Source organism: Ascaphus truei, chromosome 1 (genome assembly GCF_040206685.1).
Source record: "Ascaphus truei isolate aAscTru1 chromosome 1, aAscTru1.hap1, whole genome shotgun sequence".
In the NCBI taxonomy this organism is placed as follows: Eukaryota; Metazoa; Chordata; class Amphibia; order Anura; family Ascaphidae; genus Ascaphus; species Ascaphus truei.
The window spans coordinates 219,240,338-219,265,743 of record NC_134483.1 but is presented as its reverse complement, the minus strand read 5'-3'; the positions used below and the strand labels follow the sequence as shown (position 1 = coordinate 219,265,743).

The 25,406-nt window shown below is 43.5% G+C and overlaps 1 protein-coding gene across 4 annotated transcripts in view; it reads left to right on the top strand.

The window, feature by feature from the left end:
• The window catches only part of COMMD10 (COMM domain containing 10), a 339,457-nt gene that overhangs the window by 233,369 nt on the left and 80,682 nt on the right, over positions 1-25,406 (top strand). Inside the window, exon 6 of one of the 4 annotated variants that reach the window (XM_075601241.1) lies at positions 3,176-3,244. The exons of the other annotated variants lie outside the window; for them this stretch is intronic. Within the exon in view, the coding sequence (XP_075457356.1) occupies positions 3,176-3,229 (54 nt within the window). The 3' untranslated portion in view covers positions 3,230-3,244. Of the gene's footprint in view, positions 1-3,175; positions 3,245-25,406 lie in introns of those variants that run through there. 4 annotated transcript variants of the gene reach the window in all.

Genomic DNA, 25,406 nt, shown 5'->3' with positions numbered 1-25,406 from the left:
ACACTTTGCTGTTGTGATCTTGTCCGCGAAATGAACACACCGCTCTGTTGGAACAAATGGTAATCTTTTTTTATGCAATGCGTCACAGTAACGGGAGCAATAACGTCTGCTCCATCTGTAAATTCAAATCTCAGTGTTGGCTTTCCTTGTGAGACCCAGGCACCAAACATAGATTGTAAGCTCTTTGGGGGCAGAGACTAGTGCCTGCCAAATTGTATATACAGCACTGCAGCTGTGGTCAAGGCTATATATATATATATATATATATATATATATATATATATATATATATATATATATAACGCAACAAGAAAGCATCCTTATGAAGAAGCACGCGGGCATACCAAAAGAGTGATAACAATACAAAATGTATTGATGTAGGTTAAAAACAAGGGGAGAAGGATTAAAAGAGGAGGGGGACACACATCTACCAATACATATATTCCATGAGGCAAAGGCACGTAAAATGGTCAAGATATACACCAAAGGTAGTCAACATACACTGGCAGCTCTATAGCAAGCATGCGTCTATTCCATTACACAAACTGCAGATTTGTGCACAAAACATGAGAGATAACCGTTGTTGAAGCAATAGATGCAAAAATGGAGGCAATATTGCCCAAAATTTAAAGATGCAGATACATCACCATTAGAGCGTAGATGTAAAGGACCAAAATACAAATAGCCAGAGCCTCCTGTACAGGAAAAAGGTAGGGGTCCCACTCCACAGACTCCCACTCCATATATATATATATCTGCAGGAAATACCCCCTATGCAGGGAAGTATCTTAAAACAGGAGGTCCCCGGAGCTGAAATGGCGGCGTTCATCCCTGGAGACCCCCTGCTTCAATCCTGTATTTTAAAAAAATGGAAAAAAATAATTAAAAAGAAAAACCCTGGCCTGGATTGCTCCTTTAAGTGTCATATGTCATATAGTGTGTCAATATAGCTGGGGTATTCAAAATCCAGCTCTCTCAAAAGGTAAAATGCCACGGACGGCAAAAAGCAGATTCACTTTATAACTTAGTTTCACCTTTATATTTTATATTGAACTAATGAAGGTCTTTAGTGAGAACTGTTATCATTTTTCCATTGAAGAGATTAAACCTTTCATAAAGCTCAGAACACAATCTCCCACTAAGGATTCTCACACTTTTTAGGTTAGCATATCTGGCTGGAGACATGAAGGAGGGTGGAGCCCTTGTCTCAATTTGATAATGGTTGGAAAAAGACAGTTTATTTCCGTCTGTTGCGATAGCTTTGTAATACTATTTTCCAGGTTCTCTGTGGGCAGTGTAAAGGGGAGACTTTAACCACTAACAATGCGCAGGGCCGCCAACAGAAATCATGGGACCCAGGACAAATGAAAGGAGCAGGTCCCCCCCCCCCCCCCCCAACCCATAGCGCACCTACCATGTAAAAAAAATTTTAGGGCGCAACTTTTACTTAACCCCCCAATACATATAAAAATACACCCCCCCAATATCCCCTCCCATACATATAAAAATAATACACCCCCATTACAACTAAAAATCAGACTTACCTTGTGGATGGTCTACGGTCAGGCCCGGTGGCTGCGGGGTGGGGGGTGAGCCGGTAGCTGTGGGAGGGCCGGTGGCTGCGGCGGGGGGGGGTGGCTGTGGCATGGGCGGTGGCTGCGGGGTCGGTGTCTGTGGGATGGGCAGTGGACCGGTGTCTTGGGGGGGGGGGCGGTGGCTGCTACTAGGGGGGCCGGAGCCTGCTACTGGGGGAGGGGGCATTGCTGCTGGAGGGCCTGTGGCTGCGAAGGGGGTGCCGTTGCTACGGGAAGGGGAGGGCGTTAGGCCGGTGGCTGCAGGATGGCTGGGGGGGGGGGGGGGTGGCGGCTAGGGCTGCCAGGTAGCGTGTTCAAAAATACTGGACACAATGCTGAAAGACCCTCCCAATACATATAAAAATACCCTCCCACCCCCCAATACATATAAAAAGTACCCCAACCCCCCCAATACATATATAAAATACACCCTCAATACATAAAAAATCAGACTTACCTTGGGGATTGTCTCAGGTCAGGCCCGGAGGTGGCTGCGGGGGGGGGGGTGGCGGTGCTGCAGGGGTAGCGGTGGATGGCGGTACTGCGGGGGGCGGTGGCTGGCGGTGCTGCAGGTTGGCGGTTCTGGCAGGGATGGGGCTGTGCTGTGGGGGGGCCGGTGGCTGGCGGTGGGGGGTGGCGGTGCTGCGATGGGCAGTTGCTGGCTGTACTGCGGGGGGTGACGGTACTACGGGGGGGTGGCGGTGCTGCCGGGGGGCGGTGGCTGCGAAGGGGGTGGCTGGCGGTGCTGCGGGGGGGCTGGGGCTGGTGGTGCTATGGGGGAGCAGTGGCTGTGGGGGGGGGTGGCGGTGCTATGGGGTGGCGGTGCTATGGGGTGGCGGTGCTACGGTGACTGTGGTGCGGCGGTGCTACTATGACTGTGGCGGGCCCGACAGCAGGTCACAGCACTTGCCGCTGGCTCCGCCCTGCTGCAGGCAACTGTCTGTCCCACGCCGAGCTGCTCACGAGGGCGCCGGCTCTCCCTCTCACACCAGCGCCGGAAGCTTTTTTTTTTAATATGAACGGGCACGGCCATGCAGGGGGCCGGGGCGACTGGGCCCCCTGCCTCACGGGGCCCGGGACGCCAACCTCGGCATACCCCTCACCCCTGTTGGCGGGCATGACAATGTTACACAAGTTCTTCACAGGATTCGTTCTAGTCTTGTGGTGAAAACAGATAATATTGAATATTCAGCGCTCGTGCTGCAGGTATATGAAGTGTTGGAATAATAAATCCCCTTGCTGCATGTGTGTGGAGCGTCTCCCCGATCAGCTCTTAGAACAAGGTGACCCCCTAAAAGGGGGGCACCTTGAAAGACAAGAAGAAAAAATGCACACAATGCGCACCAGGGATTAAAATTATATCATTTATTAATAAATATTTCACTGAGAGGATCCAACCCCACCTCAGTATAAAACGTCACACAGCTAGGTTCAGTTACAATGAACATGAACCTTAGGATATATACTAATTAATCTAAATCCATTGACAGCATAACACACAATAAAAAAATGTAATCAAAGAGACAGTGTTAAATGAATAAACAGAACAATTGATCCTGAATTAACTAAAATGTAGTAAAACAACTATCTATGACTGGCAGGGGGAGACGGAGACTCACACTGAAGCCAAAGGCGGGTCCGCGGCAAAAGTATAAAAATCCGGATCACGCCACCGCAGAGATGGAACCACCGCCTGGGCTTCTTGCAGACGCCGTCTCAGCCTGTCAGGAACACGCGCAGAATGATCTGTCGTGACCTCTACGCGTTTCGCACGACGTTCTTCGTCAGGAGGTCCTGCACAATTTTTGCCTTGCTCCATAAACCCCTTATTATTGTGGCTGCAACTCTTGCTCCTATCAGTCTTCGTTTTGGCACTAAATAAAATTTGAAGACACCTACATTCTTTGGCGTCGTTTTGCAATGAATACCGTACGGGCACTGTCCGTTTTTCTTTCAGGCAGTTGCATTTGATCTATACGTCTGCCTGCAGCAGGCAATGTTTGGAATGATACAGAAAATGTACAGCTTTGATCACTATTCATACACAATCTTTCTGGGTTATATGTATGAGGCTGGCTCAAAAGTATTCACTGTGCATGTTTATGACAGTTAATATTCCATAGAACTTATCGCCCTAATTACCCGCGAGGTTCTGAACACATTCATTGCTTAGCAAAGCTTTGTTGGTCCCTTGGTTAAAATCTATATTCACCAGCTGCTGTACATAAAATGAGTGAAACTGCTAAAATGCACAGAGAACATTGTTTCCCAAGCTTTACCGTGACTGCCTGCACCATTAGTCCCATCTCTCCTTATTGGTGTGGCTTCATCCTCTACCTTCTTATTGACTAGTATTCTTTGATAAAGCTTTTCAAACCCAGCAGCCGTCATATAAGTTCCATCAGTCTGACTGACAGAGCTTCCTGAGCGCAACATAACGGGCGCTGAAGTACGAAGGATCAGCAATAGCACACCGATGAAAAAGCATACAAAATAGAAGCAAAAAAAAGAAAATTGTTGTCGACAGCCATAATTCGAAGGCTATGAATGGAAGGGTCAGTCAACAAAACAAACCATATCCATGCACACCGGGGCTTCGGAAAGATGTATTTATTAAGTCAGTCCTGGACCACGACGAGTATTTGTGCAAAACAGCCGCTTGTTTTCCAAAGTCACACAATGGCTGCTTTGCCACATAAATCACGTATAATAAAGTCCATAAATCATAGTAATGGAGCAGACTTCCTACGGGGGTATGCCTCACGTAGAGTAGAAGTCCACAATGTTTTTGGTCATAACATATAGTCCCTTCATCGGATGATTGATGCAGTAGTGAAGTGCGGAAAGATGGAGCTACTATAGCTGCAGCATCAGCCATGTCACAGTCCTGGAGCAAGTACTGTAACTGTGGAGCCACAATGTCACTTGTTAAGCCAGTTATAAATAAGCATGTCATTAAACAGGTGGAAGAAGCATTTCTTCCTGCTCATCAGAGTGATGGAAATGTAGGATTGTCGGGTTGATAGCCTGCAGATATCCTAACCGCTACAGTATCTCCAGTGTCCTGACTAAAATGGGCACGAATGGACAGTATTACAGTGCTCCTCAAAGGTTGCAATCTCACGTGCTGTTAACCGTCTTGCTGGCTTCCCTAAACAAATCTAACTATGCTAATAGCAAAGGTTTGTCCGCTTTCAATTTGTTGGAAAGGATTTACAAGTCACATGTCTTAGGGGCTTCTGAATGGGGACGTGTCTGTGTTTTCTTTCCCCTTGCCCCAGCCTGTCCTTATCAGAGAGGCGAGGAAGGGGAGCCCAAAAGGAGCAGCCGACACACTCAAACCCTTCACATGTAATGTTAAACAAACACTTCTAGGTGTCAGATTTCGATAAAAAACGTATCATTCACCATATGAAACCCCTGAAAACATGTAACTGCAATTAGTTCACTTTGGTCCTAGAAGGGATTGCCTTTCATTAATAGGTCGGCTGAAGAGGCGTTACTGCATACAAACACTAGAAAGCTTTAAACAAAGATTTGTCTGGTTCTCGTGTCTTTTACAGTGAAATAGTAACGGTCCCTTATTGCAATTATAAATACATCAACTTCAAGTATACTTATTCCTTCTAAGCAATATACAGTCAGGTGAAAGACTTGACAAATGGACACAACAATGTATCTGGCTCGGTATGGTATTATTACTGCTGGTCCTTGCTGCTTTATCCTGTTTGATATAATGCAGCAATGCCCTTGAGATGGCGTATTAAGCTACGCATTCACAGTATGTGAATACGTTTAATAACAAAAAAGGTTCTTATTATTTTGGTCTCTGTATGTTACGTGGGAATCCCTGATTGTAATTGGAATTTGTCCCCGGAATTCTCTTGTCAAGACTTAGAATTCCAGGAAGGGAAAACAGCTCTGAGATATGGAAACGTGGTTTCACCCATTCAGTGCCAGAAGGTGCCTCAGTGTGTTACCTTGTAATGAGCTGCTGGCCTCTCTAGCACATAAAGGGAACCCCAGTTGTAAGGGATAGAAAAAAGGGAGATGTGTTTTTGATTTGTTTGTGCTGCACTGATTGGTCCTTCAAAGCAGCAATTACCTTGGATAATGTATTTGGTTACCTTGATTGTTCAAGGCGGTTCCATAGAGTTATGAGAAGCCTCCAGCTTGTTTACTGGTAAATGTGATTGTGATTGTAATATTAGGCAGTGAGGTAACCAATAGAAATCTGCAATGTTACCTTCGGGAGGATTCTATTGGCCGCTGGAGCAAGGCGGACCCCGGTGGCCATATTGTTCTCCTGGACAAATACTGTATTCTTGTCCTGGAGATTGAAAATGTAATTTACCGGCAATCCGACCTGGGGACATCCCAATTGAGATTCACATGACCCCTCAAAGCGGTTATGGTTAAAAAAAATATATATATATATATATATATATATATATATATATATATATATATATGGTAACCAGGGGAATCCAGGTAACCAAGAGACAGCACACCGCAATATAATGAAGTAAATAAAGTGTATTAACAACACAGGGCAGCCAAAGTTTCGGTCCTCAGAGTGGGACCTTCCTCAGGGCACTGTGAGGACCGAAACGTTGGCTGCCGTGTGTTGTTAATACACTTTATTTACTTCATTATATTGCGGTGTGCTGTCTCTTTGTTACCTGGATTTCTCTGGTTACCCTGTACATGTTTCTATATGGGACGAGCATCTGCCTTCATTTGAGAAACCGTGAGTGCAAACTATTTTTTCATTGACGTTATATATATATATATATATATGTATATATATATATATATATATATATATATATGTATATATATATATATATATGTGTATATATATATATATATATATATATATATATATATATATATATATATATACACACAGTGTGTGTATATAAGCTTATAGGGGACCATGTTATATGGTTTTGAAGCAAAAGGTGTCACTGTGTGCTCATTTGCATGTCATCTTCTCTGCGAACTATGAGCTATTGAGTTTGTAAATCTAAATTAAGTTGTGAGGGAGTGAGGCATTTCTCACAAAACTGGTCGTAACACGTGTGTCATTATAGAGGGGTGTGTGGAGCCTTACTTTCATTTTTAGACCTGCTTTCATGAGGAGAGGGGTGGAAGGCATTAAGACAGAGGTTCTCAAGACCCCCCAAACGTCAAGTTTTTGGGGTATCCCAGCTTCAGCACAGGTGGCTCAATCAGTGGCTCAGTCTTCGACTGACATGTTGGGGGGAGGGGTGTCCTGGGGACTGGAGTTGAGGACCCCTGCGTTAAGGGCAACACTTCAAATCTAATATAAGGTAGATTTACCGACAAAGGGTTAGAGCAGAAATGTAACTTCTAAAAACGTACATTTACAAAGCATATATTTGTAGAAATCAAACATCGCTATAACTAAACCTGCTATGTTATATAATAAAAAGTATAAGCTGACTATACCCTGTTATAGATATAATCCTCCAAGGTTCTATTGGAGAAAATATACACCGAAGGCACATAAGACACCTATAAAGTGTAGGGGTGTCAATAATCTCCCCTAGATATAATATAAACGCATACAGTATATAAAAAACAGGAAAGAGAGAGCCTCAGCTGCAGGCACTCAATACCAAGTACTACAAGTTCACTTGGAACCTGATAGCTAACCAATATGTCATTAATTATGGATATACATATCTTCACAATATAGCATGAAAAGTCCAGTCCAATTCAATCCAGAGGGTCCTGCTTTCTGAGTCAGGGAGGCAACCCCGGCATTCCAACGTGATACTAAGATAAGAGAACAAGAAAAGAAAGCGCACACCTCATGGTGCAATAAAATCTTTTACTAAACACAAAGAATAATAGAAATGTACTCACAAACATCCAAGTGTAAAAAGCAGTGGCTTTAGAGGTTGTGTGGATTTGTAGAATGTTCTTCCTCTGCCCGTTTAGTCAGCGCGTCCGCTTCTGGCAGGCGCTTGGGTTAGTGACTCACCTGTCCTTCCGCACCACGTGATCTTCCAATGGTGCGTCCCAGCGTCACTCCGTCCTCACGACACTTCTATGGGGTGGATCCGCCGCACAGAAGTGACGTGAGGACGTAGTGACGCACCATTGGAAGATCACATGGTGCGGAAGAACAGCTGAGTCACTACCCAAGCCTCTGTAGAACGTTCTACAAATCCACACAACATCGAAAGCCACTGCTTTCTAAACTGGGATGTTTGTGGGTATATTTCTATTATTCTGTGTGTTTAGTAAAATCATTGTATTGCACCATGAGGTGTGCGCTTTCCTTTTCTCTTATCTTTTTTTTTCTTTTCTTACCTGCTATGTTATAGCAAGTTTTCATTAGCTCGTATGTGTTTTACGGCTGGAATGTAACACCTGATGCTTATAGATGTATCGGCATATGGACACACTAATGGGCCCATGCAGGTGCAAAGTATTTTAGATTCAGGAAACATTTGTCATGCAATTAGTTTTTTTTATTATACTTACTGTGTCATATGAAGTGCCAAAAGGAAAATAGCTGTATGAAGAACGCTTATGCGGGTTTATGCAATTTTCTAACTTGTGTTGTTTGTCACGCATAGACGTTATTACTACAGTAGCTCCCATTTTATTATAGTGACTGAATGCTTTATATTATTAATATCATATATCTAATAAAGGTGTAATGCCGTTGTAATGCCGTTAGAAAGTGCTCCATTAGTGTGTGTAAAGATCCTTACCATAATGATTATGTGCTACGAAACCACACATATTGTAACCCTGCAATTGATTTTGGTGAAATTACAATTCAACTTTGACTGTACATTAATATTCCCCGGGCTGCGATATATGTATCCAACCACATTTAATAGCTATTTTACTTGAACGAAAAACCCATAAATGGGAAAACAGAAAAGTGAAAGAAGGGCAGAACCATTCGAGCCAGCTAAAGTCTGCCTAAATAATTTGGGATTCTTACCATGTGCATGTTTGTGAATAAAACAAGCTTTGTGGCCTTAACTGAACTGTTACAACAGGGGCTGGGGGGTGGAAGTTGGCATATTCCCTGTGCTGCTACCAGCTGAAAATGTGGGTTGTCCAGCATTTCTGGTGCAGCTCGGTGAAGATGAATGCTTTCATATTTCAATTTTATACTTTGATTTTGTATGCAGGCGACACCCTGCTGCCACTTAATATGCACATTCTTTCACAAGGTTGCAAAAACCGTGAACTCTAATTATAACTTTACATTGTGAATTAATGCTGGTCTCTTGATTTTCAGGGCGGTTTGAAATGTGCAAGAGAAGGAAACAACACAGGGGCAACAATATTGTGTGTGAGTGTGTGTGTGTGTGTGTGTGTGTCGCAAACTGTTAAGATAAATAGAATGCTGCTGGGAAGAGTGATATATGAATATATTTTTGGAACCATGGTGTAAAAATAAGCGATAATGTTTGCATGAGCTAGAAAGTGCGCCCTGATACACATTTATGAAGTGATCTGAGGATCTTGAGTTGTGGAATCATGCCCTTTCCATGCAAATGAGATGAATATTGAGAATGCTGTTTTCTTTGCCTGTGAATACTTGAAGTGTACTTTAATGTCTTGTTTTATTTCTTAATATCTATTCTGCAGCTTTTGAGGGTGCCTGAGCCCATGTAGTGCAGCGTCTTTATGATTTATGCCAGTGATTCAAACATGGGGTTTGGGAGGCGTCTGCAAAGGATTTGCCAAAATAAATATGTAACTGCAGATTCCGGGCGGTACAGGGGGTTCCTGAGCCTGTGTGGGGACTGCACACTTGGTAAGGCCCGAAACAGGACCAGAGCGTGTGTGGTCATGAGCCCATCTTAAAAGTGCTGTCACATGTCTCACACAGGATCTGCAAGCCCCTGTCTAACATCATGCAGTGTTCTAACTACCGAAATCACGTTTCTGAATGTGTCGGGATACTGATGAGCATGCCAATTGTGTCACTTTCTGCGTTTTGCAATGTCCGTAACAACTTAAAGCTGCAGACCAAGCAATATCCTACGTGTTTATTTATTTATTTTTTAAATAAATCAGTTCTGTACTATGACAAAACACTTGTAGTATTTTTTAAACAACTCTGAATGACATTTTAAATGTATTATAATGAAACAAGTATTTTCTGTTTCTATAGCAACCATTTACAAAATCACATCCCCGTCCTCTTCTGAAACAGGCTCTGGCACACCCCTTTTTGAGTCCTGCCCTCTCTCTAGCAGTTCACATATTGTATCTAGTGACTGCCTGGTCACATGATCTTCCCCAAAGAACGTTGCATCTTTGGTCCTGTTTAAAAAAAAAAAAAAAAACAGCAGCTTGAACTGCTGTTTTAAGCTTGTTGAACAGCCTGTTTATACATTCATGAGTTAAAGAAGGAAGTGCAAAGCTAGCAATTGCTTAGAGGACTGCTCTTTTGTCATTTTTGGTTTATCTGTTTGTGCTTAGTTTGTAAAGCAAGTGATGCATTTAGTTATCTTGTTTATTCTTCTATTTAAAAGCTGTATTACCGCTTTGCCCTGGTGTGTCAACACGTTAACGAGTAATGCCAACCAAGTCCCTATTATCCAAGTATACCAGCTCTGATCATGCACAGAACCAGCTCACTACAAATAATAATTCAAATATTTATCTCTTGTTATTCTCTCCAATGCCCTCTGCCATGTTGGGACTCATGGCAAACTTAGAAAAGCCTATGCAGGCTCCTGCAAGCAGCCATTTCCTTCTATCCTTGGTGTCTAGCTACTTTGGAATTCCATACCCCAAAAGAAGGCTACCTTAAAGAAGGCATCTTAAATGCCCTGAATGCTTGCTATGCATCTAGCAGCTAAGAGACCAATTTCTTCTTTTAGCATCAAATGCATGTGACATGGCAGAGGGAGAAATCAAAAAGAACATATCAAGGGGACATCTGATAAACATCTGTAGCGCACTCTCCAACACCCCCTGGGAGATATGGCGGCTACTGTGTGTGTGGTGCGTTACATGTGGCTTACAGGAGGCCTGACGCTGCTGGGAGCCTGGGGTGTACCTGATCTGTCTGGTGACAGCGCCTCCATCTGCGCAGGATTCTAACAGAGTGGGATAACCCCGTGCAGGGCACTCTATAAGTAATACACACTGGTATGGTATAACAAGTTTACTGAACACGTATGAATAATAATAACAACAGAACCACTCAGGCCTCGCAGGGCCGTGCCCCAACACCGTGTCCACTCCCTGGTGGGGTTTACCCCAAAGTACTGAGGTGCCCCTGGGCACCCAACCACCCTGGTGTCCACAAGTAGCCACCCACCCAAGTGTGTGAGACAGCGCTGCCCCACTAGCGTGTTACTGTTAGTACACTTTTAGAATGATGACGTACCTGCTGGGTGCTCCAACACCCGGTAGCGGCAACTGAAGATAAAGGATCCGCTGATCCAGCGACTTTGTCCGCGATGGCATCCAAGTGGGGTGAATTCTGGCGTGGATAATATCGTCATGAAGGTAGTCTCTGTGCCTTGCAGTGGTGGTCTGGTCCCAGTCCACGGCCGCAACAACTCCACAGCGTCCTTCTGTGTCCCTGACACGCTGAATGCTAAATGGGGCAGTGTCCCTGTCTAAGGGCCTGTCCTTGTAGCAGCCACAAACTGAACAGGGGAGTCGGGGCCTAACAGGGGGTTTCTGGCCTAGTGTAGGGGCCTACTGACATGATGCACCTACACCCTTACCCTCTGATGTCCCAGCTCCGACTGGTGTGGCTTGCAGTGTGCCAAAAGTATCCTTTCTGTTGAACAGGGGATGCTACAGCCCTATTGGCTGGTTCGTGCCATGTGATCTTGCAGCCCCAGGGGATGCTGGACAATGTAGTTCCCCATGTGGAGCCAAACTGTAATTTGCGCATGCGCGAGGTGCACCAAGATGGCCGCCGCCCCCTCAGACCGTACTGTGTATGCACGCGCACCTTTAACATGGCAGCCCCCGCTCCCCCGCATCCCGGTCGCCCCTGCCTCAACCTCTCTGCCTACGGCGGTCTAACCGCAGCCTCCAGCGACACCCGCACCACACGCGGAGGTAAGGGGGCCGAGGGGGATGCCCAAAAGGGACACCTGGTCACACATCTTTAGTAAATCGTTCTTTCGGAAGCCTTTTAATGTGTATGTGAGTTTGTTGATTTAAGCCAGGACACACATTATGGCCCATAAGTGGTGCTGTTCCACAAGAAGCCAGCTGGCACTGCGAGACAGCTTATTGAATAGCAGAATTTAGTAAATAGGTGCCTCTGTTCAGTCTGAAAATTGTTTTACTTTAAAAAAAAAAAAATGTTTTTCTTACCATAAATCGTAGCGAGTGTAACTTTTACACACATTTGGCACCCGTGAGACAAAAACAAAAAATAAAATAAACAAGAATATTGGTTTGTTTGTCCTAAAGCTTCCAACTTTATATTAACGTAATATTGAGATCTGGAGTGCGCCAACATATATTTGGCACTTTCAAAAGGAACTGGGAAAGAGGTACGTACATACGGATATCCCATAGATATAGCTCTTTTCACGAAAGCCCTAAGGAAAATGGAAGGAATCTGCATCCGGCTGATCCTGATCTCTAGATGCTGCTATTTTCGGTGCTTGTTTTGTTCCCTGTAGCTCTCTTGTCATATGGGTTCCCAAATAATATAAACACATTCAAAACAGGAAGTGTGTTATATCCTCATTACTGTGCTTCGCGTTAGCCTCTCAGCTGCTGTAACTAAGCAATATGGCTTTGGGGGGAAAAAAAGAATGGGTTTGTTTGTTTTGACTTTTCTTGAGCAGTGCTGACATTTGTTCTTATTCCCAGCGCTTCCACTGGCACGATAAGGGTGTAACTTGTTTCAGAGCAGGGGGGCACTGCACAGGTTTTCTCAAAAATAAAGACGTTTGTTATACTTCAAGGATATACGCAGTGTGAAAAGTTGTGCTCAAGTGAGAGTGCGTGGTAGACTCTGGCGGATCAGAAAATGAGTAGTGGATGCAGCTAGTGTTTTGAGAAGTCCTGCTCAGCCCATGCTCACTTCTGTTCCTGAACGAGAATAATTTTGGGCCATTACTATAGGCTCTAACTATATTGGGCAGGTTCCTTAACTGAAAACAATAAGCAGGGACAGGGCACTCTTAAAATACATATTTATGCACTTAAGAATATTTACAGGACTCACAATGAGGCCATTTAGAACATTGGGTGGAGCGATATATATGTATATATGTAGAAGCATCAGTACCGTGTTAGCCGAGCTTTAATAATAATTTAAAAAAGAAAAATGAATAGACGATACCGTTCCGTGGATAACGAAATGCTTTTATTTATAGATCAGTGTATCTCAAAAGCTCGCAAGAATAAAAGCATTGCGTTAGCCACAGAACGGTATCGTCTATTCATTAAAAAAAAAAAATATATATATATATATAGCTCCACCCAATGTTCTAAAAGGCCTCATTGTGAGTCCTGTAAATATACGTAAGTGTATCTCCCTATGGTGACAAGCATGGCCACCGACAGGGAGGGAGACCTGGGACTCCTGTCCCGGGCCCGGTGAATAAAGGCACCCGGAGCCCCCTGCCGGCAAACTCTTCAAAGGAGGCGTCCTCTCCACTCCCTTTCTCTTCCCCCTCTCTTTCTCTCTTTTCCCCCTCTCTCTTTCCCCATCTCTCTCTCTTCCAGCCTCTCTCTCTTCCCCTCCTCTCTTCCCCTCTCTATATCTTTCTCCCTTTTGCTTCCCCTCCTCTCTCTCTTACTTCCCCTCCTCTCTCTCTTGCCCCTCCTCTCTCTCCCCCATCTCTTTTTCCATCTCTTTTCCCCCTCTCTCTCTCTCTCTCTCTCTTCCCCCCCTCTCCTCCTCCCCCTCTCTCCCTTCCTCCCCCTCTCTCTCTTCCCCCCACACTCTCTCCTTTCCCCTCTCTCTGTTTCCCCCTCTCTCTCTTCTTCCTCCTCTCTCTCTCTCCCTGAAGCCCATAACTACTCGCCCCAACGTCCTTATCTCTTACTCTCCCAGTCCCATATCTTGTTCTCCCCCCTCTTATTCTCTCTCGCACCCTCTCTCATTCCCCCTCCCCACTTGCTCTCATTCACTCTCTCTCTCCCCTTTCTCATGCTCTCTAACATGCCCATTTCTCTCACTCATTCCCCCATCTTTCTCTCTCTCATTTCCCCCATTTTTCTCACTCTCATTCCCCCTCTCTCTCTCATTCCCCCCTCTCTCTCATTCCCCTCTCTCTCTCTCTCATTCCCCCCTCTCTCTCTCATTCCCCCTCTCTCTTTTTCTCCCTTTCACACTCTCTCTCATTCTCCCCCCTCTCTCTCCCTCTCTCATTCTTTTCTCCCTCTCTCTGATTCTCCCTATCCTTCCCTCTCTCTGTCCCCCCTCTCTCTTCCCCCCCCCCTCTCTCTCTCTCTCTCTCTCTCTCTCTCTCTCTCTCTCCCCCTCTCTTTCTCTTCTCCCCACTCTCTCTCCCAGAAGCCCATAACTACTCGACCCTACGTCCTTATCTCCTTCTCTCCCAGTCCCATATCTTGTTCTACCCCCCTCTCATTCCTCTCTCTCTCTCTCTCTCTCTCTCTCTCTCTCTCTCTCTCTCTCTCTCTCTCTCTCTCTCTCTCTCTCTCTCTCTCATTCTCCCCCTCTCTCCCCTCTTTCATTTTCCCCCACTCTCTCTCGCTCTCATCCCCCCCCTCTCTCTCTTTCACGCTCTCTCTCTCGCTCTCTCATTCCCCCTCTCTTTCTCTTTTTCTCTCTTTCACGATCTCTCATTCCCCCCTCTCTCATCCCCCTCTCTCTCATCTCCCCCCTCTCCCTCATCTCCCCTCTCTCTCTCATTTCCCCCCTCTCTCTCATTTCCCCCCTCTCTCTCATTCCCCCCCCTCTCTCTCATTCCCCCCCTCTCTCATTCCCCCCTCTCTCTCTTTCGTGCTCTCGCTCTCATTCCCCCTCTCTTTCTCTGACACTCCCTCTCTCTTTTTCTCTCTTTCACGCTCTCTCTCTCCCCCTCTCCCCTCTCTCTCATTCTTTTCCCTCTCTCCGATTCTCTTTCTCCTTCCCTCTCTCTCTCTCTCCTCCCTCTCTCTTTCCTTCACCCCTCTCTTCCCCTCTCTCTCCCTCCTCCTTTTTCCCCTCCCTCTCCTCCCTCTCTCTTCCTCCCTTTCTCCTTCCCCCTCTCATTTTTTTCTCCCCTCTTTCTTCTGCCTTCCCCTCTCTCTTCCCCCCTCCTCTCTCTCTCTCCCCCCCTCCCCTCTCTCTCTCCCCCCTCCCTTCCTCTCTCTCTCCCTCTCTTTCCTCCCTTTCTCATTCTTTTCCCCCTCTTTCTCCCCCCCCTCTGTCTTCATTCCCTCTCCATTCTCTCTCCCTTCTCTCTCTCTTTCCCTCTCTCTCCCCCCTCTCTCTCCCCCCTCTCTCTCTCTCTCGCCCCCTCACTCTCTCCCCCCTTTCTTTCTCTCTCTCCCCCCCTCTCTCTACACCCTCTCTTTCTCTATTTCCCCCACTCTCTCTCTTTTCTTTGCCCCCCTCCTCTCCCTCCCTGAAGCCCATAACTACCCGCTCCTAAAGCTCTCCTCTCCCAGTCCCATATCTCATTCCCCCCCCCCCCCTCAGGGACCAACAGTAGTACGTTGTGTGGGGGAATTAACGGGGGGTGGCCTGCACCTTTCATTTGTCCCGGGCCTAAGATTTCTGTTACAGCCCTGGTGACAAGACCTCCTACATCACATCATGGGCAGGGGCAATACCATTGTGATCCAACCCAGTTAACCTATTAATGCAGCAGACCAATCAATATTCCACGTGTGTTTAAAAAAAAAAAAAAAAAAAAAATCAGTTCTGTACTATGAGAAAATACTTGTAGCATTTTTTTAAAACAACTCTGAATTACATTTTTAATGTATTACGATATAACAAGCATTTTTTGTTTCTGTTGCAACCATTTTCAAAAGTCACATCTCCTTCCTCTTCTGAAACAGGCTCTGTCTGGCACACCCCTTTTTCAGCCCTGCACTCTCTCTAGCAGTGCACCAATTGTATCTAGTGACTGCCTGGTCACATGACCTTCCCCACAGACCTTTGTTATATTAATATAAAAATGTGTTACACTGACTGCAGAATACTCCTCTGCAGCCATTTAGTGAACCCCCAAGCCGAATCTTCACTGATCGATCACATGAGAATGGATCGATTAGCTAAATTGCCAATTACTTATCATTGTGTTGATTGTATTGATACACATATTAAAAGGGGGGGATGTAAAAAAAAAAACGGCAGCTTGGACTGCTGCTTTAAGGATTTCCTGAACTAGCCAATACTTAGGCATACAGCTGTGAACAAAAAGTTCTTTGTGTCCTCTTGGCTCATTAACATTCCAGTGGGTGGGGTTGATGTTCCACAAAATACAAGCACATGTTAACCCTTAGCATGCTGGTCCTGTGCAGAGGAGAGCAGCTCTTGGGGAGCCCCATCAGGCTGTCCGCCTTTGGAGCAACGCAGATGTACATATACGTTTTATCCTAGATTAGATAACTGTTATACAATTCATTATTTGTATATATATATTTTTTTAAATAAGGCTATTATCTTCATTTCCATCACTGAATGCACTACTGACGTAAACTGAATGTCGGATCTAGCAGAGGCTGCAATTATTATGCCACATAGTGATAACTCCGTTTTAAATTAAATTACTGTGCAGCTTTGCTTAAAGGGAAAATACAATGTAGGTAAATAAGCATTTACACCCTGGAAATCCACATGATTAGTCATCAAAGAGATAATGTGCAGTATTTACTAAGCACTGCTATGACGTAAAGCACCTTATGGTTCTTTCACTTTAATGGGTCACTGCTCCCCGGGGGATAACAGACAGAAGAGAGTAAATTATCTCATGATTGGGCTGGGGTTGTGCTGTGTATGCCTGTGTGTAAGTCTTCTCTTCTATGCTGTGCATTACGCGGTTTGTGAATATATGTTCCCTTCTGTTACCCTTTTATTGTCATTGGTGTTGCTGTATTGGGCACTATTGGTCATACAATACAGTATTTGGCAAATACTGTATTTATTATTGTGCTTGGTGCATTCCTTACTCATGTGAACAACACACTACAGTCTTTGGGACTTTTTAAATACAAATTAAAATAAAAAAAACAGCTAAAAAAAAAAAAATAAGGTTTATATTCTGCTTTAAAGCTCACTTTCAAATAAAGGTCATAGCTGGGGCACTTTCCATTTAAATAGTGCAATATACAAACTATGGGTGGCATTTTATGTGTTGGCTGCGCTGTAATTTTGCTTTATCGTTTTCATCTTGTTTCTGGAACATCATATAAATAGGGCAATATATACAGCTGCAAAGTTAATTCGATGGATTCAGACTAACATAGCATGGCCTGTAATAACCAGACTACAGCGTGTTTGACTTAAGTAGTGCTGTGGGTCACAGCAGCCAGGAAAAACTTTGCCTTTCACTTTAATGGACCAAGAAAAGGGAGAACTGGACAGGTGATTTCCCAAAGTAGGTGATGACAGCGCCCTGACAATGCAAGAATAGCTATGCAGAGATTTCCATCTCATAGGGCTCCCATTGTAAAAACTAATTGTTCAACAAGGGTAAACAGTGAAAGTGGAAAATGTAATCGGGCGCTCCAAATGACTGGATAAATGGAGACTATAAAGTGTAAAATACACACTCTTAACAACGTGATGTATTTTGTGTGAACAATTCTGACACGTGTGAAATAAAACTTATTAGGTGAACAATCTATACCAAATCAACACCATCAATAGTGCAAGTGATGCATGTGAAATAATATGTAAAGCACCTCTTGATAAACCCTCTGTAGACTGTTCCTAGGTCTGTATAAATCTTGTTTTCTTCCAGATGAGGGGAGCGCAGAGTAGGTTGTAATGATCTGTAAAATGATTGGTTTAAGAATTAAGGAGTGGTTAGTATAATCTGCCTAGTAACACATTTTAGACAAAGGAAATGAATAAAAACCCTGTTTGGATACTCCCTGGCAGAGAGTCTTATAGATTTTGGAATGAGTATGATCATACTTTGCAATAAACTACTGTACTTATTATCAAATGAACCCCGGTTGTTATTTTGGAACATTGACAGTTCACAGCATATAAAAAAAATGATAAAGAACAAAATAGTGCAACCAATGCGGTAAAGTGAATTTTTAAGTGAATACAATGTTAGTCCACTCACAAATTTCCCCTTGAATTAGAGCATGTGAGAGACTCAATCTGTCTCTAACTGGAGCCAGGATAGGAATGGGCATCAGTAAGGTCTCCCCCAAAGCAGTATAGTTGATCCTCTTGTGTAGCTCAAGGATATACAAAGAGAACTCTCATGGTGTGGTATGTTCCAAAATGTATTATAAATCACAGCATATGAAGGTATTAATATACTCACATTTGAACATGAGAACCGGGCATTGTACGAGTGATGAGGATTTAGTCTCTGACGGCTCAATCTCTGGTGTCCGTCTCTCTTCCGGATCCCTTCGTAATTTTCAGTGACGGCTCCAGTATGGGTGGAAGTGGTAGGGACGCGCAGATACCGTTTGCCAGGACTCCTTGTCTCAACAGCACTGCACGGATAGATTCTACACGTTTCGCTCAAGGCATCCTCAGGAATCATCAAATCAAAAGTTTGTGAACCCCTTAGGATTTTCGTATATTTCAAACCTAAAATGTTATTAGATCTTAATTTAAGTCCTACTAATAGATGAAGATACTTTGTCAACATTTATTTATCCACAAATGATATAACATTCAATATCCATGTGTGAAAATGGATGGGAGCCTTTAGATTCAGTATCTGGTAGCACTGCCTTGAGCATCAATGACTTCAACCAAGTATTTCCTGTAATAGCTGGTCAGGCTCTCATATCTGTTTTGAGGAATTTTGGCCCATTCCTCCTTACAGAACTGCTTCAACTCAGTGACAATTTTGGGCTTCCTTAAATGAACAGCTCGTTTCAGTTCCTGCCACAACATGTCGATGGGGTTTAGGTCTGGACTTTGACTAGGTCATTCTAAAACACGGAATTTCTTCTTCTGCAGCCATTGTTTTGTAGATCTGCTTGTATGTTTAGGATAATTCTCTTTCTGCATGACACACTTTTTTTTTTCAGCTTCAGCTCACGGACGGATGGCCTGACAGTCTCCTTTAGAATAACTGAATTCATGGTTGTGTCAATGATGGCAAAGCTGTCCTGAGACAGAAAAGCAACCCCAAACCATCATACTCCCACCACCATGTTTGACGGTTGGAATGAGGTTCTTCTGTTTGAACGCAAACATATAGATTCTCATTGAGGCCATTGTTCCAGAAGTCTTGTGGATCATCTATGTGCACTTTGGCGAACATCAAACAGGCATCCATTTTCTTTTTAGAGAGCAGTATTTTCCTCCTGACTATCCTTCCATGAACACCATTTTGTTCAGTCTTTTTCTGATAGTTGAGTTATGAACACTCACATTGTCCAAGATGAGAGTGGCCTGCTGATGCTTGGATGTTACTCAGGGGTTCTGTGTGACTTCCTGGATGATTTGCCGTTTTTGTTCTTGGAGAGATTTTTGTTGGACGACCGCTCCTGTGTAGAGTGATTGTAGTCTTAAACTTTCTCCATTTGTACTGTCTGACAGTGATTTGGTGGAGCCCCAAATCATTAGAAAGGGTTTTGTAACCCTTTCTAGACTGTTGAGCATGTGTAACTGCTTTTCTGAGGTCCTCAGAGATATCTTTTGATCGTGACATGATGTATTTCCACACACCTGTATGGTGAAGACCAGCCTCTCAAATCTTCTGATCTTTATATGGGATAGGGGTTCCCAAACTGACCTCTGAAGATCTACCTAATTATTTAAACACCTGATTCTAATTATCACCTTTAATTTAGCTGATAAAACCAGGATTTCACTTACTTTTGCACATTCCCTGACTCTTAATTATTTATTCTTTGTCTAAGTCATACATCATTTTGTTTCAAAAGACATAGAATTGGTTAATATAAACCCTATTGGATATTTAAGAAAAGACTGGTTTTGATTCAAGAAGGTTATCATGGAAAAACTATGGAATTTCCGTAATTATCATTGGGATTCACAAACTTTTTGTCATCGCTGTATAAGCTGAACTTCCAACTCACGTGGTCCATCTTGCGATACAGTTTTAATCCCCTTCTCGCGGTCTCCCATTATAGTGCAAAAATTACACAGAGAATTGGTAACTGTCTGTTTTTTTTTTTTGATGGTGAGTGTCTGTTTTTTCTTTTCTGGTCTCCACTCTGTTCCTTTACTGGTGTCACTGTGATGGGGGGAGGGGGAAGGGGGGAGGCATGATAATTCAAATTGCGTTATCCTGAGATCTTACTCCAAAAAGACTGTTCAAAACGCGTAGAGGTCACGAGAGGCTGCTCAACGCACTCACCCATTGGCTGGGACAGAGGGACCAGGAAGCGTGAGCGGAGGAGAGTTCTGCCGAGTGCTGGAGCAGTCCGGACATATCATCAGCACCAACAACGGCTACCCACTGCCCCTTGTGGTCAGTATCTGTCCCCCTCACTGTGGTTTTGGAATCATGTTGTTATGGCTGAACTTCTAGTATGAATGTTTTTTTTAGATCAATTTGATTCATGGTGTAGGCTTCATAGAAGCAAGTGCTAGTTTAGTAACCCCGTGGGGGAGAGTTCTGGTATTTTATGTAATTGTTATATTGTGTTTTCATTTATATTGTTTTTTTATTGTTGTTTTTGGAATTGTGTTCTTCAGTTACTGGATAATATATGTGTGGTCATTTGGCCAGATATTAAAATTGTTATATATTTTTTATTACTGATCCCTGGTGTGCTGTGTGTGCATTTTCTTTTCTTTGTCTTTTGAGATCCTCTCCAGGGGTCCTCAATCTTAGGCTAAGTCCATAGTGACTTTAGCCGTGCGGAGGCGCGCTGAGGCTGATTTCCCTGGCCTTAGTCCGCGCGCCGTCCGGGGATGTGTCGGTGGGCGGGCCAGTGACGTCACAGAGCTGGTTCACCCTCATTGGATGAACTGCTCACGTGACCGGCCTTGCGCCGAAACTAAAATTGACTTGTCGGCTACGCTTCCGCACGCCTGCGGAAGCGTGCGCGAGCCCCTGCTAAAGCCGCTCTCATTGTGGCTGCAGGGGCTCACTGCCGAGCGTGAGCGCGGCTCAGCATGGGTCAGTGCCTAAGTGATGACCATGCCGCAGCCTTAGGAGCGTTTGGGGAGTTGCTCCAGCGTGCACAGCTGCAAGCGGATCTTCCCAGCTGAATTTCTAGGACCGCTCGAGCGCAGATTCCTTGTTTTTCACATTTAATAAAAAAGTAAAGGTCTGAATACGACGCAGATAGCTGGTCAGAGGAGTTTGTTGTAGCGCTCTTGAGGGAGAATTTTGAAGAGCATAAAATGGGGGAAATGACGCCTGCTTTTGCAGAATATTATCTCATAATATGTGCATCGAATAACTTTCCCAATGACCCCTACCCTAAATTCCGAGCTGATGTACAATGGGCAAAAGATGGGAAAATACCATTGACATTGATACATTGACATTTAGGGACATAATTAAATTGCCTCCCTAAGGCCGCGTGTATAGTGCCCGCCCCGCGACGGGACGGGTGACATCACCCGTCACCGCTAGCGAAAGTTATATTTTGCTTTGCGGCGGCAGCGCAGGCGTACTGGCATTTGATTTGTTCAGGGGCTGTCACATGAGGTGACAGCCCTTGAAAAATCAAATATTGCCATCTTCCAAAGTGGGTGACGCTCCGACGCTCCGTCGCATTGTTGCCAACGCGCTTTCTATAAGCGCGCCGAAACAATGTATTTGTTTTTGGGCGACATCGCCTTCGCCGGCACTATATGCTCAGCCTTAGAAGTAGATCCACAGAAGTCAGTCATTTTTGCGCTAATAACGTGTGTTACAGAAATTGGGAATGGATGTTATTTTGTCTTATTAACGGGTATCCTGAAAGCTAATGTCTATTTGTCAAAGTAGCAGCGCTATTAACTGGGATTTTCATGTCTCAGAGACACATTCACCAATAGACTGCACATGTACATTGGAAAAACTAATGGACGTTGTTAACGCATGTGATAAAGATGCATTACTAATGCACGTTGTTAACGCATGTGATAAAGATGCATTACTAATGCACGTTGTTAACGCATGTGATAAAGATGCATTACTAATGCACGTTGTTAACGCATGTGATAAAGATGCATTACTAATGCACGTTGTTAACGCATGTGATAAAGATGCATTACTCATGCACATTGTTAACGCGTGTGATAGACGCATTACTAATGCACGTTGTTAACGCATGTGATAAAGATGCATTACTAATGCAAGTTACCAAAAGCTAATGCAAATCTTACTATAAATCAAATGTAAAATGTTTCATTTTTTTCAATTATTTAGTGTCCTTTATTCATTGATTTTTAATTGTCCATTATTAAAAATTAAATATCCTTTATTATTGTAGTGATAATCTGGATATACATTATTGTACACCCATACTTAATACAGTCAGTATTACATTATATACCATTTTAGTTCACATGCAAATATCACTTCAATCACTAAATACCATAATACAGTTTATGATGTGTTTCAGACATTTATATGATCCCTAATATTTATATTTCTATGACCATGTAGCGTTTTTTGAATGAAAGGTTTAAGTCTCGTACTCATTACATTGCTTTTAGTCTATTCCCAGAAAAACCCCCACTGCTATTCGAGGTCTGCATGTAGTCAACGCCAGCTTTTGGAAGGTCTAAAATATAACAGTGTTATAAAAGTGCGAGGACATCGTATGACAGTAGACCTTTGGGGATGAGCGTTACAGATAACGGTGCCAAAAAAGGCGATAACGTAACAAATGTAACACACTTCTGTGGATCTACCCCGACCGCCCCTATTCAATGTGCTGTGTAATGTAGTGCCGACGAGTATTCTAAAACAAATCTGGGGCAATCACCAACAAGACCCAGGTACATGCTGGGTACATGCTGCCACATTTCAGTGACATTTCTGCAGACAGACTAATGGCCCATCGGATTAACAGCGGGGGTCCCTGGCAGTCCCATTCAAACTGAATGGGACTGCCAGGGACCCCTGCTGTGTTCATCCGATGGGCCATTAGTCTCTGCAGAGATGTCACTGAAATGTTGCAGCATGTACCCAGCATGTACCCAGCATGTACCTGGATCTTGTTGGTGATAGCTCCAGGTTTTCCAAGGCAAGTTTAAGGCAAGTTTTAGAATACTCATCGGTGCACCTGTAGATGCTTCTCCGTGTCAGGGAAGCCTCCAAGACACATGTACATGACTAGGTTTCCGAGGCTTCCCTGACACGGAGATGCAGCTTCACAAACTTGGAAAAGCAGCTTCACAGCATGTTGACTGGGGGGGCATAAGAGTAAATTTTACCTCTGCATCCTTTTATACATAGACCAGTTGTCTCAACCAGTGCTACAGAATTCAGCAATGCTTCAGGTTGTGAGCCTGAAAATATTAAATGGGGTAAATTCAACATACTCCAAAGCGGCCAGAGACCAAAGCAGCCCCAACGGCCAGTTCGGCACACCGTATATAGAATAAGACTCTTACATGGTTAAAAGACACTCTGGCAGCTGAGGGTTTACGTTTGCAGAGAATCGGTAACTGACCTTTTTCCCTTTTTTCGGTCTCTGCTCCCTCTGTTCCTTCTCTGGCGCCCACAGGATGAAGGCGAAAGGTCACGATACCGGGGTAGAGTCATTAAAATCTCCCGGCTGCAAAACTGGGGGAGAACCTAGAGCAAGAAAACCGACCAAGATTTATCAAACAAAATGAAAACCTACTGCGTTCAATGAGATTCTTTTATTTGAATAAATTTGCTGCTGTTTTCGCACCCGTTTTGCAGCTGGGAGACACTGAAAAGTATATACCACCGTTCTCTATTCCTAAGGGTGGGGGAATTGCATGCTACGTTCATTGAGGACAGAGTTCCTACATAAGCATGTTCTTTTGGAAAGAATAAATCAAAGGGACAGAATAATAACAAACCTTTGAATCCGCCAATACATTAGAGATAATATAAGAATGGATGGAAGCAAAGCTCCCCGAAGAGCGATATATATTTGTCATGTAACAAATACCAAACCATATACTATATAATAAGCCTACAATTCCTTAGGGCACAATAGAAAATATCGAGCAAAGTCGGTGAAATAGTTGTTAGTATCACTGGAAGGTTTTCAACAGCAATTTTACACTTTTTTCAAGCTATTTTTAAATGACAATTCAATATATATATATTTTAAATGACATTTCCAGCATATGTTGACATGCTGGGAATATCTTATATTTCTTTATTTTAGCCATTGTTGTTTTTTAAAAATTTTTTTTTTTTTTAAACTGTCTCCCACGTCTCACCTTTTGCCATTGTTCTTTCCTTACATACTTATTTAAGCCTCCTCAGTGAACCTCAGTGACATCACTTATTTGCTTCAGACATTAATTATAATGATATCACTGTTCTGCACAATGTGATTTTGTGCAACAGGGAGAAGGAGTGGCTCAGTGAGTTAAAGACACTGACTGGCACTGAGTTTGCAGCAATGGGAGCCTGGTTCAATTCCCGGTGTCTGCTCCTTGTGACCTTGGGCAAGTCACTATCTCCCTGTGCCTCAGGCACCAAAACATAGATTGTAAGCTCCACGGGGCAGGGACTGTGCCTGCAAAATGTCTCTGTAAAGCACCACGTAAAACTAGCAGCGCTATACAAGAACATGCTATTATATTATTATTAACATAAAGGTGGCATGTGATTGCATCTATTATTGGGAAATTATTCAATTGAAGTAAATTACTGAATGAAATGTGTTATATTTTTTATCTCCTCGACACCTGGAGATTATCGAGTAATAGGAATCTGGAGACCAATCTATTAAGGTCATTTTCCCAATTCACATCTAAGATGGAAAAATCTTTTTGAAAATAGGGCCTTGATTTAAACTATACATCTTTGAAAATGTATTACCTCATCTTCAATATTTTACCTTGCTATCAAATTAGAAGGACAAAGCCTTGTTATGGCTATTGATTTTTATTGCATTGCATGTAGTCAGCAGTACATGGAAATTGATCTCATAGAGGAAAAGAATACTAACATAATACTTTAAAAAAAAAACTGCACAGTGAGGGTAAGAAAATGGGTTGCTATTATTTGTGACAGGATGCAGAAAATGATAATAAGCTGTTTCTAATTATTTGGTGCACGCATCATATCACAAATGAATATATTTCACATTATATATTGCTAATAGACATATATGTGTGTTTGGGGAGTTTTGCTTCCATCCATTCTTGTGTTATCTGCATTGCAAAACGGACACACTACATCTCTATAATGCGTATGTGGCGTCATGGGCTAGCATGCAAATAATTAATACATACCGTATATACATCACCAAGCGGAATAACCGTGACTTCCGTCGCGGGGTCGCGCTGGACGAAGAATGCAGCATCACGCAGATCAATAGCAAGGAAAAAGTTTATTAAACAGTTCATACAGGCAACCAACTTTTCGGTCCTCACAGGGACTTACATCTGGGCAAAAATGCATGCCAGTGCATGTGTCAGCCTGACTTTTAAACATGCGGTGCTGTACACAGGGCAGACTGGAAGGTACACTTGTAATCTGTCTATACTATAATTCAGTAAGGGTGTTTGTTTGTCCGGTTTGTCGGTCCACAAAATACCGGTTTAATACTTCC